The 14,965-nt window shown below is 41.8% G+C and overlaps 1 protein-coding gene across 2 annotated transcripts in view; it reads right to left on the minus strand.

Moving 5' to 3' along the window:
- Positions 1-10,276: 10,276 nt before the first annotated feature.
- Positions 10,277-14,965, minus strand: part of ALOX5 (arachidonate 5-lipoxygenase) — a 34,464-nt gene continuing 29,775 nt past the window's right edge. For both annotated transcript variants that reach the window (XM_061358796.1, XM_061358795.1), the window contains exons 12-14: positions 13,280-13,380; positions 12,005-12,175; positions 10,277-10,779 (exon numbers count right to left, since the gene is read on the minus strand). In XM_061358796.1, the coding sequence (XP_061214780.1) occupies positions 10,600-10,779; positions 12,005-12,175; positions 13,280-13,380 (452 nt within the window). In that variant the 3' untranslated portion in view covers positions 10,277-10,599. The remainder of the gene's footprint in view (positions 10,780-12,004; positions 12,176-13,279; positions 13,381-14,965) is intronic.

The following is a 14,965-nucleotide window of genomic DNA, read 5'->3' on the forward strand; positions in this document are numbered from 1 at the left end:
AAGGAAGTTGTGAATGCTCCATCCCTGGCAGTGTTCAAGGCCAGGTTGGACAAGGCCTTGGGTAATATGGTTTAGAGCAAGGTGTCTCTGGACATGGCAGGGGGCTTGGAACTTGATGGACTTAAGGTCCTTTCTAACCCTAACTATTCTATGATTCTATGATTCTGCCTCCATTTCTAGAATGAAATTCTGCAATTGTAGCCAAGTCACACATGCAGATTTTGAGGAGTACACTCATCTTGTCCTAATCCGATATTTCAATCAGATAAACCATACTGTCTGCAGCATTTGTAGGGTTACAGATTCTTCCCAGACCACAGACCCCTGCAGCAACCTGCAGTCTCTTTTCTGATGATTCCAGAAACTTGTTTAAGATACATAGAAGTTGTAAAGTTCTGTGAAATATAAAGGCATCCTGAACAGAGCTTGAAAGAACAATTGATTTAATTAATATTATTTAATAGAATGTAAAACCTTAAATAAATACTATACTTCCCACTTCTTCTCTGACAGGAATCAAACCCCCTACAAGCAGGGTGAGAACTGTGTATGTTTTCTGGTAGGGAAGTGGAGTAGATTGAGTCACTTGAGATCAAAGATCTGATCCCAGGACTCAGTTGCCAAATGTTGTCTGTACATCATATCTAATGTCTTTAACTTGCCAGTGATCTATTGAAAACTCTGTACGTGGAGTCGTAGAGCCCCCACCATTCTCCCACTTTCTTGTCAGTCCCAATAACAAGGCATGGCACTAGGCTGTACGGTGAAGTGAGACTGCCCGGGGGGGGGGGGGGGGGGGGGGCGCAGTGCCATGAGGTGGCTCCGGTGACTGAATTGGAACTAAATTGACGGGGACCCAGGGAATCTACCCTAGCAGATCCACTGGTTACATTAAAACTAGGGACTAGAGGAAATAAAGTGGACTTTTAGTGGATACAGGAGCAACTTATTTGGTGTTAGAGAGAAAAGAATTCGTTACAGATGTGGGAACTACTGGCCACCAAGAAAAAGAGAGAGAGAAAAAAAAAGGGAGAGGTGTTCTTTCTGAAACAGTTGAAGTACAAGTTGGGAAAACAAATAGGAATGCATAAATTCTTACGCATGCCAAATTCTCTAAAATCTTTATTAGGGTGAGAAGCAACATTTAAAGAAAGCAAAATGGAATTTAGATTTAAAAACAATCAATTATTTTCAGTTTTGAGTTTATCTTTAATTCAACAGAAAAACAAAAAGGAGGACCTCCCTGAAACAGAAGAAAGCCTTAATCAGGTATATGTGGGAGTATGGGCATCTGAAGTTCCAGGTAGGGTGAAAAATGCTTTACCTGTTAAAGTGGAAATAAAAAGGGGGCGGCTTTCCCAATTAAAACAAAACAATATCCGTTAAAATTAGAAGATCAAAGGGAATCAAAAAATCACTGATAAATATTAAAATATAGATTATTAATTGAATGTGAATTGGAATATAATACTCCTATCTGAACAGTAAAGAAATATGATGGGAAAAGTTGCAGATTGGTTCAAGATCTCAGGGCAATCAACAAAATTGCAGAGAATATTTGTCCAGTAGTAGCTAATTCGTATGACTTATTGACTAAATTGAATAATAATCAGAAATGGTTTGCCATCCTGGATTTAAAGGACGCTTTCTTTTGCTTACCATTAGCCAAAGAAAGCCAAAATTTATTTGGTTTTGAATGGGAAAATCCTGACACAGGAAGGGAAACTCAATTAACTTGGACAGTATTACCTAAAGGGTTTAAAAGCAGTCCAGCGATTTTTGGAAATCAGCTAGCATGAGAACTAGAATCATGGCAGCCACCTGCTCAGACAGGGACTCTGTTACAATATGTGCATGACCTGTTCACTGCTACAGAAACAAAGAAAGAATGTATCCAGTGGACAGTGGAATTGTTAAATTTCCTGGGACTGAATGGTTATCGGGTATCCAAACAAGGCCCAACTAATTCAAACCTGAGTTTTCTACCTAGGATATGAAATAACAGGAGGACAGAGAGAACTTGGAACCGCTAGAAAAGAAGCCATTTGCCAGACTCCATGACCATTGACTGTTAAGGAGCTCCGGACATTCCTGGGAATGACAGGATGGTGCAGACTTTGGATCCATGATTATGGTGTTCTGGAACAATAGACAGAATCACTAACACACAACTGCTTGACCACCATAGAGACTGTACATTCGAGCTGACCAGATTTGGAAGAAAAACCTCTGGAAGATGCTGATTCTTGATTTACTGATGGTAATAGCTTCATGAAAAATGGTAAACCGAAGGCAGTATATGCCGTTACCACCACTTCACAGGTAATAGAAGCTAAACCTTTACCTGTGAACACCTCTGCCCAGAAGACAGAAATAATAGCGTTAAGAAGAGCCCTGGAATTGGCTAAAGATAAAAGGATAAATATTGGCACTGATTCTAAATACACATTTGGTGTGGTCCATGCACATGGTGCTATCTGGAAAGAACGTGGACTTTTGAACACGCAAGGGAAAGAGATTAAGCATGCTACAGAAATTCTACAATTACTGGAAGCTGTTCAGCTACCTGGAGAAGTAGCTATTATGTACTGTAAAGGACATTAACAAGGTGACTCTGATCAGGAAATTGGAAATAATTTGGCCAATTTTGAAGCCAAACGAGCGGCTGAACAATTTCAAATCATGTCCTTAATGCCTGATGGCAAACTAACAATTGAAAAATATAAACCTAGGTATTCAAAAGAGGATAAAAAATTGATTGAGGATCTAAAAGGACAGGAAAATAAAGAGGGTTGGGTTCAGATATGTGATGGGCTAATTGTAATCCCCTATAACCAGCTCTGGAAGTTAGTTTAGGAAGAACATATTAAAACTCATTGGGGTAGCAACTCTTTGCATAAATATTTAGACAAACAAATTGTAGGAAGAAATCTATACGCCACAGTTCAATTAGTGACAAAACAATGTCAGCTGTGTCTTAAGAATAATCCTAAGACTGGAAATAGAAATCAAATTGGGGCAACTGGTAGATGAAGTTATCCAGGACAGCAGTAGCAAATAGATTTTTCTGAATTACCAAGAAAAGGGGGTTATCGATATTTATTGGTGTTAATGGATACTTTTTCAGGCTGGCCAGAAGCATTCCCTTGTAGGATAAATAATGCAAAACAAGTGATTAAAACATTATTTAACGAGATAATAACCTCATTTTGGGGTACCAGAGGCAATTTCTTCTGACCGAGGCTCGCACTTTAATGCAAAATCATTACAAGAAATCAGCAAAAATTAGAAATTGATTGGCAACTACATGTTCCATACAGGCCTCAGGCCAGTGGGCAAGTAGAAAAGATGAAACATCTGATTAAACAACAGATTAGTAAAATATGTTAGGAAATGAATTTATATTGGTACTAAGGTTTACCACTGGCTCTATTAAGAATTTGAACTAAACCTTGGTCAAAAGAAGAGGTTAGCCCATTTGAAATTTTGTATGGCAAACCATATCAGATCCAGTTTAAAGCAGAAAGTCATCAGGAAGAAGGAGAAGACTATCTCTGACAGTTTCTGATCAATCTGGGGAAACTATTGGAGGAGATAAAAGAATAGTAGGGACAAGAGCAAGAGGTTTGGATTATCCAATTCACCCTTTCAGATCTGGAGACTGGGTTTATGTTAAGAATTTTTCAGGAGATCCTCTACAGGAGAAGTGGAGCAGACCATACCAGATATTACTGACCACCTTTACAGCAGTGAAAATAAAGGAACAACTTGCTTGGATACATTATTCAAGAATAAAGAAAGCACCAGAGCTAGAGAAGACATGGTGGATCAAACCTTCAGGAGCCTTGCATATGAAATTGTGTCGGTCATAATTTGGACTCATGATAACTGGCGCACAAGTTTGGGACTAGAATTTATACCTGAAATCAGTGCAGAATGTTACTAAGGTTTTAATCATAGTGACTGTTGGGTGTGTACACAGTTGCCTAAATCAGGAGAAAATCCAGACCTTCTGTTAACTGGAGTTCCAATTCCTAACACTATCTCATGGACAAATTTGTGGGTGAACACTAGCGATCTATGTCTGAGGGAAAGGTTAACATTTGGGATAGTTAATCCTAATCCAGGTAACAAATATTATACCTGAGCACAAAGATGTATTACACCAGGAACATGGGTAAGAGTTCATGCTTGTTTAAATGCCACAGATGTAGGTTACCATTCAAATTGCAATCATACAGTTAATATAGATGGTATCATAGCTCAGTGGTGGCCTGTTCCTAAAGCGAAAAGATAGTATTGGTTATGTGAAAAAATGCTTTTAAGATTCTACCCCCCGTCTGGAAGGGGGCATGCACCTTAGGTGCTGTAATACCCAATTTTACTATTATCAACAGGTATCCTTCCGGGACCTGGATTAGAAGTTTTGCTAAACGAATTAAGTGAGGGTTTAACCCTATTATTGAACGGCACACCACATTTCATAGGTTTGTAAGAAGGCTAATTCCGTCTTTGGCAGTAAGTGAATTAGAGAAGGCAATTGTAAATATCAATATGTATTTACAATATGTAAAATTGTAAATAGCAACCATAGAGGAAATGGAAAGTAAAAACATCAATATAATCCAGGCAGAACAACAAGAGATAACTAGCCTATCTAAGGCGATATTACAAAACCGAATGGCTCTAGATATGTTACTGGCATCATAAAGAGGGGTTTCTTCCATAATCAATAAAAGTTGTTGTTCCTATACAGACTATACAGACTATGGCAGAATTGAAACAGATCTGGAGGAAATAGGAAACAAACTAAGATATTTCATGAAATGGCCATGGATGACACCTCCTAGTGTTTTGAAGAAATACGGAAAAAGTTAACTCCATGGTTACCCAATCTCTCCTGGTTGAGGCAACTGGTTGCAGGAGTGTTAGTGTTAATTATTTTAATATTGATTACTTGTGGTATGATACAATGTTCCCTCTGGTGTTGTAAATGGTCTATGATAAATTATGAAGATTGGAAACGGAATGAAATTAAGCACCAAGTAGAAACAGGAAATTATTTCAGAAAGATTTTTGATGGTAATGGGAATATATAAAATGTTGCAAAAGAACTTGCAAAAGGACAGAAAAAGGGCGGAATTTGAGACAAGGGGGCACAAAATCACAAAATGGAATATAGAAACCTTTAGAATTAGTTTTAAGTAACATTAAGTTTGATGGCTTTGTAACAGTAGCAATGGAAAATTATTGAGGTGCATGATACACAGAAAAAAGTAGAGTACAGCTAGAGAACATACTAAGAATTCTTGTACGAGAAATTGATACAGTTGACATAGTTTTAAGAAAACAGTCTAGAAGAACTGGACACAGGGATAAGGAGTATCTGGGAACCGCAGGTGTCCAGGATGGGCTACAGTTAAACTAACTGATAAGTAGGAGGATGGGAGGATTATTATGTCTCTAGTGCTAACGAACCAATTAAACTGATATGAGCATCTACTGTGCATGCTTCAAAGGCTGCCAGCAGTGATGAAGATTGTTGGAAGAAGTAAATGACCCTCAGAGACCACCACCACAATTCTGTATGCATGCGGGGAACGTTCTCAAAAATTATGTAATCCATACATAGCCTCATGAATATGTATGTATGCCCAGGGACTATAAAAGGACGGCTTGTGTGGCAGCTGGGGACCACGTTAGGAGGAGATATCCCTGTGTCTCCCGGCACCGCAATAAAGAATACCTGCTTGTCAGCGTGAAAACTTTGTTGGCAAGTTTGTTCCTGGAGTTTTCTCCGAATCAAATATCAAAGCTGGTACAATGAAGAGGTTGCTGATAAACCACAGAAACACACCAGTATCCTCCAGTAAGGCTGGGTCATCTGCGTGCATTCTGGATCTCTCAAGCTTGCTGCTGGTTGCAGAACCTGTTGTTCTGATTTCACATGCCAGAGACCTAAATCTGCAGGCATACAGTTGCAAGCAGCAAGAAAAGGAGCCTATGAAATAATGACTAGAATAGTCACTGAATCATGGTTGATAGTGGTAATGGATAAGAGGATTAACAAAAGTCTTACAACAAAAGGCTTCAGAAAATTAATCTATTACATTTACCAAAATAAAAGGGAAGGATGTAGCAGGCAACTGGTCAGAGAAGGATCTTCAGCCACACAATGCTACTGCAAGTAGTTTTCTGTTACAAGAAGCATAAAATGAATGCACACAGAACAGAAACACAACACTGATCTTTCACAGTAAGAAGGATTCATCAGTGAGACAAGGGACCTGAGCACCAGGGTGAACCATGTATTTTGGTAAATCATGAGTGGCTGCTTTTGCAGAAGATGGTTTCTTAGATCAAACATCTGTGTATTGAACTTGAAGAGGGAAAGGATCTAAAGGGAAATCCCGAGACCTGTGCTAGACTGAAACCAGTCTAAGCAGTCATAGTCACATCCTGTGGCCATAAAACCCATGACTCAGTTAACCTGTAAACTTACCAGCCATGTCTGTGCGATTATTCCTGCGTGTACAAATAAAGCAAACTAAGCACTTGGTGCTACTATCCAGTGTGTGCAATTACTCCCTAGATACCATGTAGCTACTACTGCAGCAGGAAAGACGAGTTCCTGATTAAAACTTGAGGTCTATTCTGTGCTCTCCCCTATATGCAACAGGGCAAGTAATTCTGAGTGGCCAAGCCTGAATGTGTTGTCTGCTCTCTAGAAAGCTAAAATTAGCATGCTGCGGGTAAACAAATGTCTTAGAATCTTTCTGTGAAGGGGGCAACTCAAGTAAGAGCTGATCTGCTGCATTTCATTGCTCTTGTTCCATTTCCCCACCTGTAAAATGAGGATTGACCACAAAAAAAATAAAATTGGTAGCTTAGTTCATATGGGATGACTGTGAAGTACGTGTGATTTGCCTCCAGAGGCAGTGAGAATCATGGTATTATTGCAAGGGGTTGATAAAGAGAATGTCCTAAAAGGAGTTTACAGGGATAAACTTACCTGCAAAAAAGAGGAAAGCATGGGAACTAAATCTGGCAAAGGATGTGACAGGTAAAAGGAAGTGATTCCATAACTATGTAGTAAACAAAAGAAAGACTTAGGACAATGTGGGCATCTCCAGAAGCTAACAGGAAAACTGGCTACCCTGCATTTGGAGAAGGCTGAGGTTCTTGATGACATCTTTGCCTCAGTCTTCACTGGCAAATGCTCTGACCACACCACCCAAGTCCTGGAAGGCAGACGCAGGGACTGAGAGAATGAAGACTCCAGGCCCACTGCAGGAGAGGATCTGGTTTGAGACCATCTTATGAACCTGAACATACACAAGTCCATGGGACCTGATGAAATCCATCTGCGGGTCCTGAAGGAGCTGGCAAATGAAGTGGCTAAGCCACTGTCCATCATATTTGAAAAATCATGGCAGTCAGGTGAAGTTTCCGATGACTTGGAAATGGGAAATATAATCCCCATTTTCAAGAAGGGGGAAAATGGATGACCCAGGCAATTACAGACCAGTCAGTCTCACCTCTGTGCCTGCCAAAATCCTGGAGCAGATTCTCCTGGAAGGCACGCTGAGGTACATGAAAAACAAGAAGGTGCTTGGTGACAGTCAGAATGGCTCACTAGGGGAAATCATGTTTGATCAGTTTGGTGGCCTTCTAGGTTGGGGCTACAGAACTGATGGACAAGGGCAAGGCAGTTGACATCATCTACCTGGACTTGGGCAAAGTGTTCGACACTGTCCCACGCAACATCCTGGTCTCTAAATTGGAGAGACATGAATTTGTTGGATGGGCTACTCTGTGGATGAAGAACTGCCTGGATAGATGCATGCAAAGTGCTGTGGTCAATGGCTCAATGCCCAGCTGGAGACCAGTAACAAGTGGTGTCCCTCAGGGATTGGTGTTGGGACCGGTCTTGTTCAACATCTTTGTCAGTGACATGGACAGTGGGATTGAGTGCGCCCTCAGCAAGTTTGCTGATGACAGTAAGTTATGTGGTTTGGTTGACACGCTGGAGGGAATGGATGCCATCCAGAAGAACCTAGACATTCATGAGAGGTGGGCCGATGCCAACTAAACACTTGACTATTTGCATATATTTGCTTCCTTTCTGGTACCAGTACTACTTTTAGCCTCCTTACTTCTTTACACAGCTTATCCTGCAGTTGAACCAAACTGCTAATATCAGCCTTCAATAGCACAGTCAATTCCCTAAGCCTCCCATTAACCCTACTTGTACCCCAGGTCCACAGGCTAGAGCAGAAGGAACAGATGCAAGAGAACTGCTGTCAGCCTCTCCTCCCGTGTTTTGTTTTCTAGACGGATACTTGATTATGCAGATCACTATCATATGGAAGCTGAGGCAAGAGGACATTCACTGTACATGGGAGGAAGGACAGTAGCTAGATTGCATCAGCTTGTTGCTTTTTTTTTTTTTTACTTAAACTTTTTAGCTTTTTAGCTTTTTCTGGTGGCTCACACGTATAATGATACCCTGATACCCCCCTGCTACACAATTGCTGCCTCAGCTCCTAGTCATCACTTCTCATGGGCTGCGGTAAAACGAAGATGCACAAATCTTAAGACCACTTCTTGTTATTGAGGAAGTATGTTTATCTTCCACATTTTTGTTGAAATTCTTTAACTGGGGGAAGAAAAAGGGAATCAGTCTGCTGCAAAGGGTCTACTTCCACATCTATGTTTCATATGAAACAGAAAGAACATATATTTTATTAGTATCCTTTTCCAAATCACACATAAACGATGGAAGTAACTATGTTTCTCAAAGTACAGGAGCTTCATTTCTCCACACAGCACATTATGCTTATTCCTACAAGGTTTTCAAGGTAAACAGCATTACATACTGAGGTAAGAAATAAAAGCTAGATGTTCTTGCTCAGTTTCGGTTTATTAGCACAGAAGCTTTCTTATCTATTGAGCAAATACACTGTGCAGGATGGCAAAGCTAGTTCAATATACTGGGGAAAAATAGAATCATAGAACAGTTAAGGTTGGAAAGGACTTAAGATCACCTAGTTCCAACCCTCCTGCCATGGGCAGGGACACCTCACACTAAACCATGTCACCCAAGGCTCTGTCCAGCCTGGCCTTGAACACTGGCAGGGATGGAGCATTCACAACCTCCCTGGGCAACCCATTCCAGTGCCTCACCACCCTAACAGTAAAGAACTTCTTCCTTATATCCAATCTAAACTTCCCCTGTTTAAGTTTTAACCCATTACCCCTTGTCCTATCACTACAGTCCCTAATGAACAGTCCATCCTCAGCATCCCTATAGACCCTGTTCAGATACTGGAAGGCTGCTAGTAGTAAAACTATGAGATTTAAATTTCCCAAACCTCATTTTTGCTCCCATTATCTCAGTGACTCTCTCAACTTTAAACAGAGCCCAAGTAGTTGAACCTAATCACTTCTAAACAAAACAGACAAAACTAATTTTTTTTCTCAGGTGGAACATTCCAATTATACTCAACTGCCCAAATATAAATATTCATAGAATCACAGAATAGTTAGGGTTGGAAGGGACCTTAAGATCACCTAGTTCCAACCCCCCTGCCATGGGCAGGGACACCTCGCTCAAACCATATAATCCAAGGCCTCGTCCAACCTGGTCTTGAACACTGCCAGGGATGGAGCATTCACAACCTCCCTGGGCAACCTATTCCAGTGCTTCACCACCCTAACAGGAAAGAATTTCCTCCTTATATCCAATCTAAACTTCCCCTGTTGATGTTTTAACCCATTACCCCTTTTCCTATCACTACAGTCCCTAATGAAGAGTCCCTCCCCAGCATCCCTATAGGCCCCCTTCAGATACTGGAAGGCTGCTATGAGGTTGCAAATTAACCCTTCTCCACAACTTTTACCATTATACAAAGTAGCCTCTTTATCCACCACAAACCAGAAGAAGCTATCCACGAAACCCAGCAGCCTCAGCCACGAAACAGAAACCTAGCATAAGTACTGCTAGGTATTTTTGGCATTGTGCTAAGCAAAACATTTGTCTGTACACATGAAGGACATCAAACTCTGCTGGCAGAGGCTGAAACAAACCTTCCTAGATTTATGTAGAAAATATATAGGTTTATTATATAGGGACAAATTTTTCTTCTCATATGAATTAGGCTGTCTCATTTCACATGAACTCTGTAAGAAAGTGATAAAAACCCACCAGCTATGCTAAGAAAATGTCCTGCTTGTATGTTCATCCTGATTAGGAAATTCACAGTTGCAGTGAAAATATTTAACATTAATAAGTGAATCTGTGATTATATTGTTTTGTCCAGGCGAGGGAAAGCTAACAGAAACATGAATATTGATGCTAAGATTAATAAATCCTGGAAAAATAAAGTTGTAATAAATTTGACCTAGAAGGTTGTCAACTAGACTTTGCCTGCAAGATCAGTCATAATCAAATTTGTTTTGAAAGTCCACATAGATGATGAATCAGCTGTAATGAAGGGGCTGGGTTTCTTTATCAATTTCTGAGAGTTCATTGAAAAGAAGCATACGTAGCAGGAAAGCCTCATTAGCTTTACATGCCTCCAAACTCTCCGTATCTGCTCAAACAGCAACACTGTTGGGAATGCGATCTGGGGAAAGGTAATAATAAGGAAGCTTTTTTTTCTTGTTGCGCTCAGCGATGGCGTTGACAATCTCATCCAGATTCTTGCGGAATTTTACCATAGCCTCTTTCACTGGCTTCTCCACAAAGTGTTCATCTGGGTACACGCCTAGAAACAGCTGATTGAAAACAACCAAGACATCATGCTTTGAGAAAGCAAAGGCTACTCTGTTTCAATATTATGCCATCAAGCAGAACAACACCCAGAGCCCTACACATGCTACTATTAAAATAGTCCTATCAACATTTAAGCTAGCCTACAACTGGCACTGCCAAAGAAAGATGCTGTGCCATCCTCCCTCCACCTCTGGCTGCTTCTGTCCATCCCTGCATCTTTCTGTAGAGCTGGTTTGTGTATATGTGGCATCTCCTCCACCTGCAGGGAGCTCACACACTGAAAAATAAGCACTTTTATTCAGGCTAGTGGTCAGCCAGATCAGCTTCCTAAGCATAGCCACTCAAGCAATTGTGCTGCTACAGAAAAGGACAGCATGGGGGTGGGGGGGGTGTGTGTGTGTGTAATGAACAGCTGCAGATGAAAATGGAAGATGACTGTTTCTTTTAGTGACAGTGGAAGTTTCTGTTAACTTCAAACTGTCCTTCAGACTTCAACCTGACAGTTGCTTTAGTCAGCTTAGACCCTAAGGGTGCCCTGAATACCACATTGCCAATATGCATACTGGCATATTACCTGCTTTAAGTAACTATTTTCCATGATACCTCCTATTCAACAAGTTTCTCAGCTGAAATCTGCTTTCTTCTTAAAGGAAGACTTCATCTGGAGTACCTTCTGTCCATCATCTTCCATTTAAGGATGGAAATACATCCAGACAAAGCCCTTGGGTGAGACAACCAAGGACCTACAACCTCATTTTATCATGCTTGCAAAGCCTACATTAGGCTTGTTTTGTTTGCACTCCACACCAGCCAGACACAAGTCACAGATGTAGGGCATATGACATGGGGGCAGACTTTCTAAAGGGACAGGACAAGGGGACACAGTGGTGCTGTACCTTCTCCACCAGCACTGCTGGAGCAAGGAGTGGAGAAAACCCTTGTGCCTCTGCAGCCCTCTTCCTCTCACAACAGTATCCTTACTCAGCAACACCGTGCTTGAGTTTAGAAACGTTCCTTTTGGCTGAAACACAGCCTCAGAGTAAAAATACAACTTCTCACTCAAAGCTGGTTTGTATCTAGCAGAACAAGGGCAAACTGACACATCTCCGCAGAAAGGCAAACATGGTCAAGCAAAAAGCAGCACTACAGTATCACGAGTCCACAAGCGCCATGGCTCCCATGATCTCACCTATATCTCTACAACTTAGAGCAGTTAAGTTGACTTACTTCACTGTCCTGGAATTGGCTCAAGGCCCACACAGCTCCAAGATGCCAACAAGAACGTCCCCTGTCTGGGAGACTCTCCACAATTTGCTCAATGGTGACTGTCCCCTTTTCTGTTGGAGGAGGGCAGCGCATTGTTGGTGGGGCATTGGGAATCCAGGAACACCAGTCATACTGCAGAAGAGCACAGGGAGAAGATACAGTGGTTGGTATTTTGGAACACTGCAAAGAAAATCAGGAGTCTTGGCACTAGGGAGTTTGCTTCTGTAATATGAGCCTCTGAGAAAGAGAAGGCTAAAAGAGAAACAGAAGACTAAAGGACAGAGAGATGGTCTAGAGAAGGACTGAAGGAGACAAGGAAGTCTACTGCCTTGCTCAGGATCTCACAAAGGAGAGAGCTGGGTTTTCTAGATGGGAGTAGCTATTCTGCTAACCACAGGCATGTGCCACACAGCGCAGATTCACCAGCCAGGTTAAGGACTTAGCTATTTTATTAAGCAAAGATCTCATGTTAATCTGAGGTGGTCTCTAATAAAAAGCCTGTTATTCATAAAACATCCTTTCCTCTAGTTGCTTTCTCCTGCAAAATTTGCTCTGAGAACATGCCTACAGTACTGTGGTCAGGCAGTAAGAGAGGCAAAGGATACTGGTGCATCACGAAATATGGCATGTCTGAGCACCAGGCTGGGAACTCAGAATCAGTTCTGGCCTGCTTCAGTGCTGTGAGATGGTGATGTCTTATTTTGCCTCAGATACAACACTGAGTTTTGCTGCCATCTGAGATGCTACATTTACTGTAATTATTTCTTTTCCAAGCACTTTTTAATTACCTTCATACATGTTCCCTGTCTTGCCTGAGGGAAAGTCCGGTTTTCAGCTGTGTGCTATAATTACACAGTGCTCAGTCTGTTCTCTTCATCGCACAACCATCTTCTACCCTCAGCCTTTTCTCACCTGAACTCTTCAGCATTTCTGAAAGGCACCTTAGCAACTCATTTAAATGCTTAAAAAAATTGTTCCCCATTATAAAATCATTAAAACTAAAACATACAAGTTAGAACTCCTAAACTTGAACTTTGATGCATATTTAGGACTCAAAATGCCATTCTCATCTTCCATTTCTACAGGCTTCATGTGGATTTGCAGACAGCTCTGCTGTTATTTTGACCAGACAGAATAATGTAACGTCTTTACATCTACTAAAAAAGGCTTCTCAGACCTTGCTGTGGTAGATGGACCTCCCAGCCCAGAAAGAACAGGCTTCCCAGAAATTCCTACCTGACCAAAATTCACAGCTGCATGCTGGGCCGATGTGGTGAATATTATCACTGTGAGATATTCTGCTAGCTTCTCTCGTGTCCTGATCATTTTAGGAAATCCTAAAGGAGGGAGAAGAAAAGCTTAAGTAACCCCGCTACCCAGTAGTAATCAGCTACTCAAAAGGCATAAATTAGATGATTGTGCAGCAGTCACCGCGAGCATTGTCTTTCTCAATCTTGCTGTGTGATCTAACAGGAGCTGCTCAACCTCTTCATATCTCGAGTCTCCAGCCATAAAACCAGAGTGATCCTGCCTTACTTAGTATAGACTTGTGAGGCATCACCACTATTTGCAAAATACATGATGTTACTTAAGGGAAAGACAAAATATAATTATACCTTTGAAAAACACTGTATCCCTGTCCTCACACCCTACCTACCCTGCAGCAAGGAACCCAGACTGTCCACAGAGCACGGGCCTCAGATGTTCCCTTTTTCTTCAGTCTGCAGTGCAAGCAGGGAAGATTCATGCAAAGGAGGAAATGATCATGTGCTTCTATTTATAAAGGTCCGAGACTCAGCAATCAAGTGCACTGTGAGGAAGAGTGCAGGGAGAGCTTATATGCTCAAGCAGGAAGTGAGGAAATGAGAACTTCTGAAAGAGAAACAACAGAATAAGGAACAGAAATAGCTGAATAAAGCTGTCTTTGAAAAGGAGTAATCAAACAGAGCTATAAAGAAGGGAATAGGAACCCAAGACATGAGGGACTAGGGAAATATTTTGCTATGAAGGTCCCCCCAAGCCTGTATCTCTCCTATGCCCACTACATCACAGTCCTGTGCTGTTCTCCCTGTCCCAGCCTAATGTGACTACAGGTTCCAGGATACACAAAGACCTGTCAGCACCTTGGGATGAGCTGCCCCTGCTCAAGCTGCCTGTGCCAGCTAATTCATATCCCACCACCAATGTGGTGCAGCTGTGGACTCAACCTGAGAGGGGGAAGAGGCACATGGCAGCTCTGGCCAGCCACCATTCCATCCTGTGTCTTACTATCATAAGCACACTGTGCTTGTCTTTAAAGGGGCTTGGCATGCTCCTAATCAAAGCAGCCCTCCTAGGGCAGTAATGAAGGTGGGAGGGAGAGCCCCAGCTCTAACAGCCTTTCCCCCATTTATCCTCCTTCCATTCTTATATACCCAGCCAAGTCCCACTGCTCTCTGCTGCAGCCCTTGGGGTGGCAGCATTGCAGACAGGGGTGCTGCATGCCTGTCAGGTTTCCCATCTCTAGTGGCAGATATGCCACCAGTTGTGCTTTTAGCATCCCACCCTGGCTGTAGCCCTGGTAAGGCTCAGTCCTTGTCCCATACCAAGATGCCTAGGTCAAACATGAAGTTCCTACTACAAGGCCATTTCTACACCTTTCCTAAGAGATAAGTAGACAAAAAAAAATTTACAGCAAGAAAATGTTCTCCAATACTTTGCTTGTCCAGGTAGGTACAGCACAGGAGGCTCTTATATACCAGTGCATGCTGGTAATAAGAGGAAATATAGTTTTGCCTGGAGGTCTCACACACAAACATTTGTACATGCAATGCCAAGCCATCTGTCCCAGGTCACTGGCCAAGAGGTGTTTCCAGATTTAAGTCAATTAGGAAGTATGAAGAATCCCCATGCGCCTGTATAGATTCCTGAAAATCTGGTTGG

This window comes from Neopsephotus bourkii, unplaced genomic scaffold (genome assembly GCF_033783945.1).
Source record: "Neopsephotus bourkii isolate Nb327-2 ecotype Australia unplaced genomic scaffold, CSIRO-AGI_Nbou_v1 NB_951, whole genome shotgun sequence".
In the NCBI taxonomy this organism is placed as follows: domain Eukaryota; kingdom Metazoa; phylum Chordata; class Aves; order Psittaciformes; family Psittacidae; genus Neopsephotus; species Neopsephotus bourkii.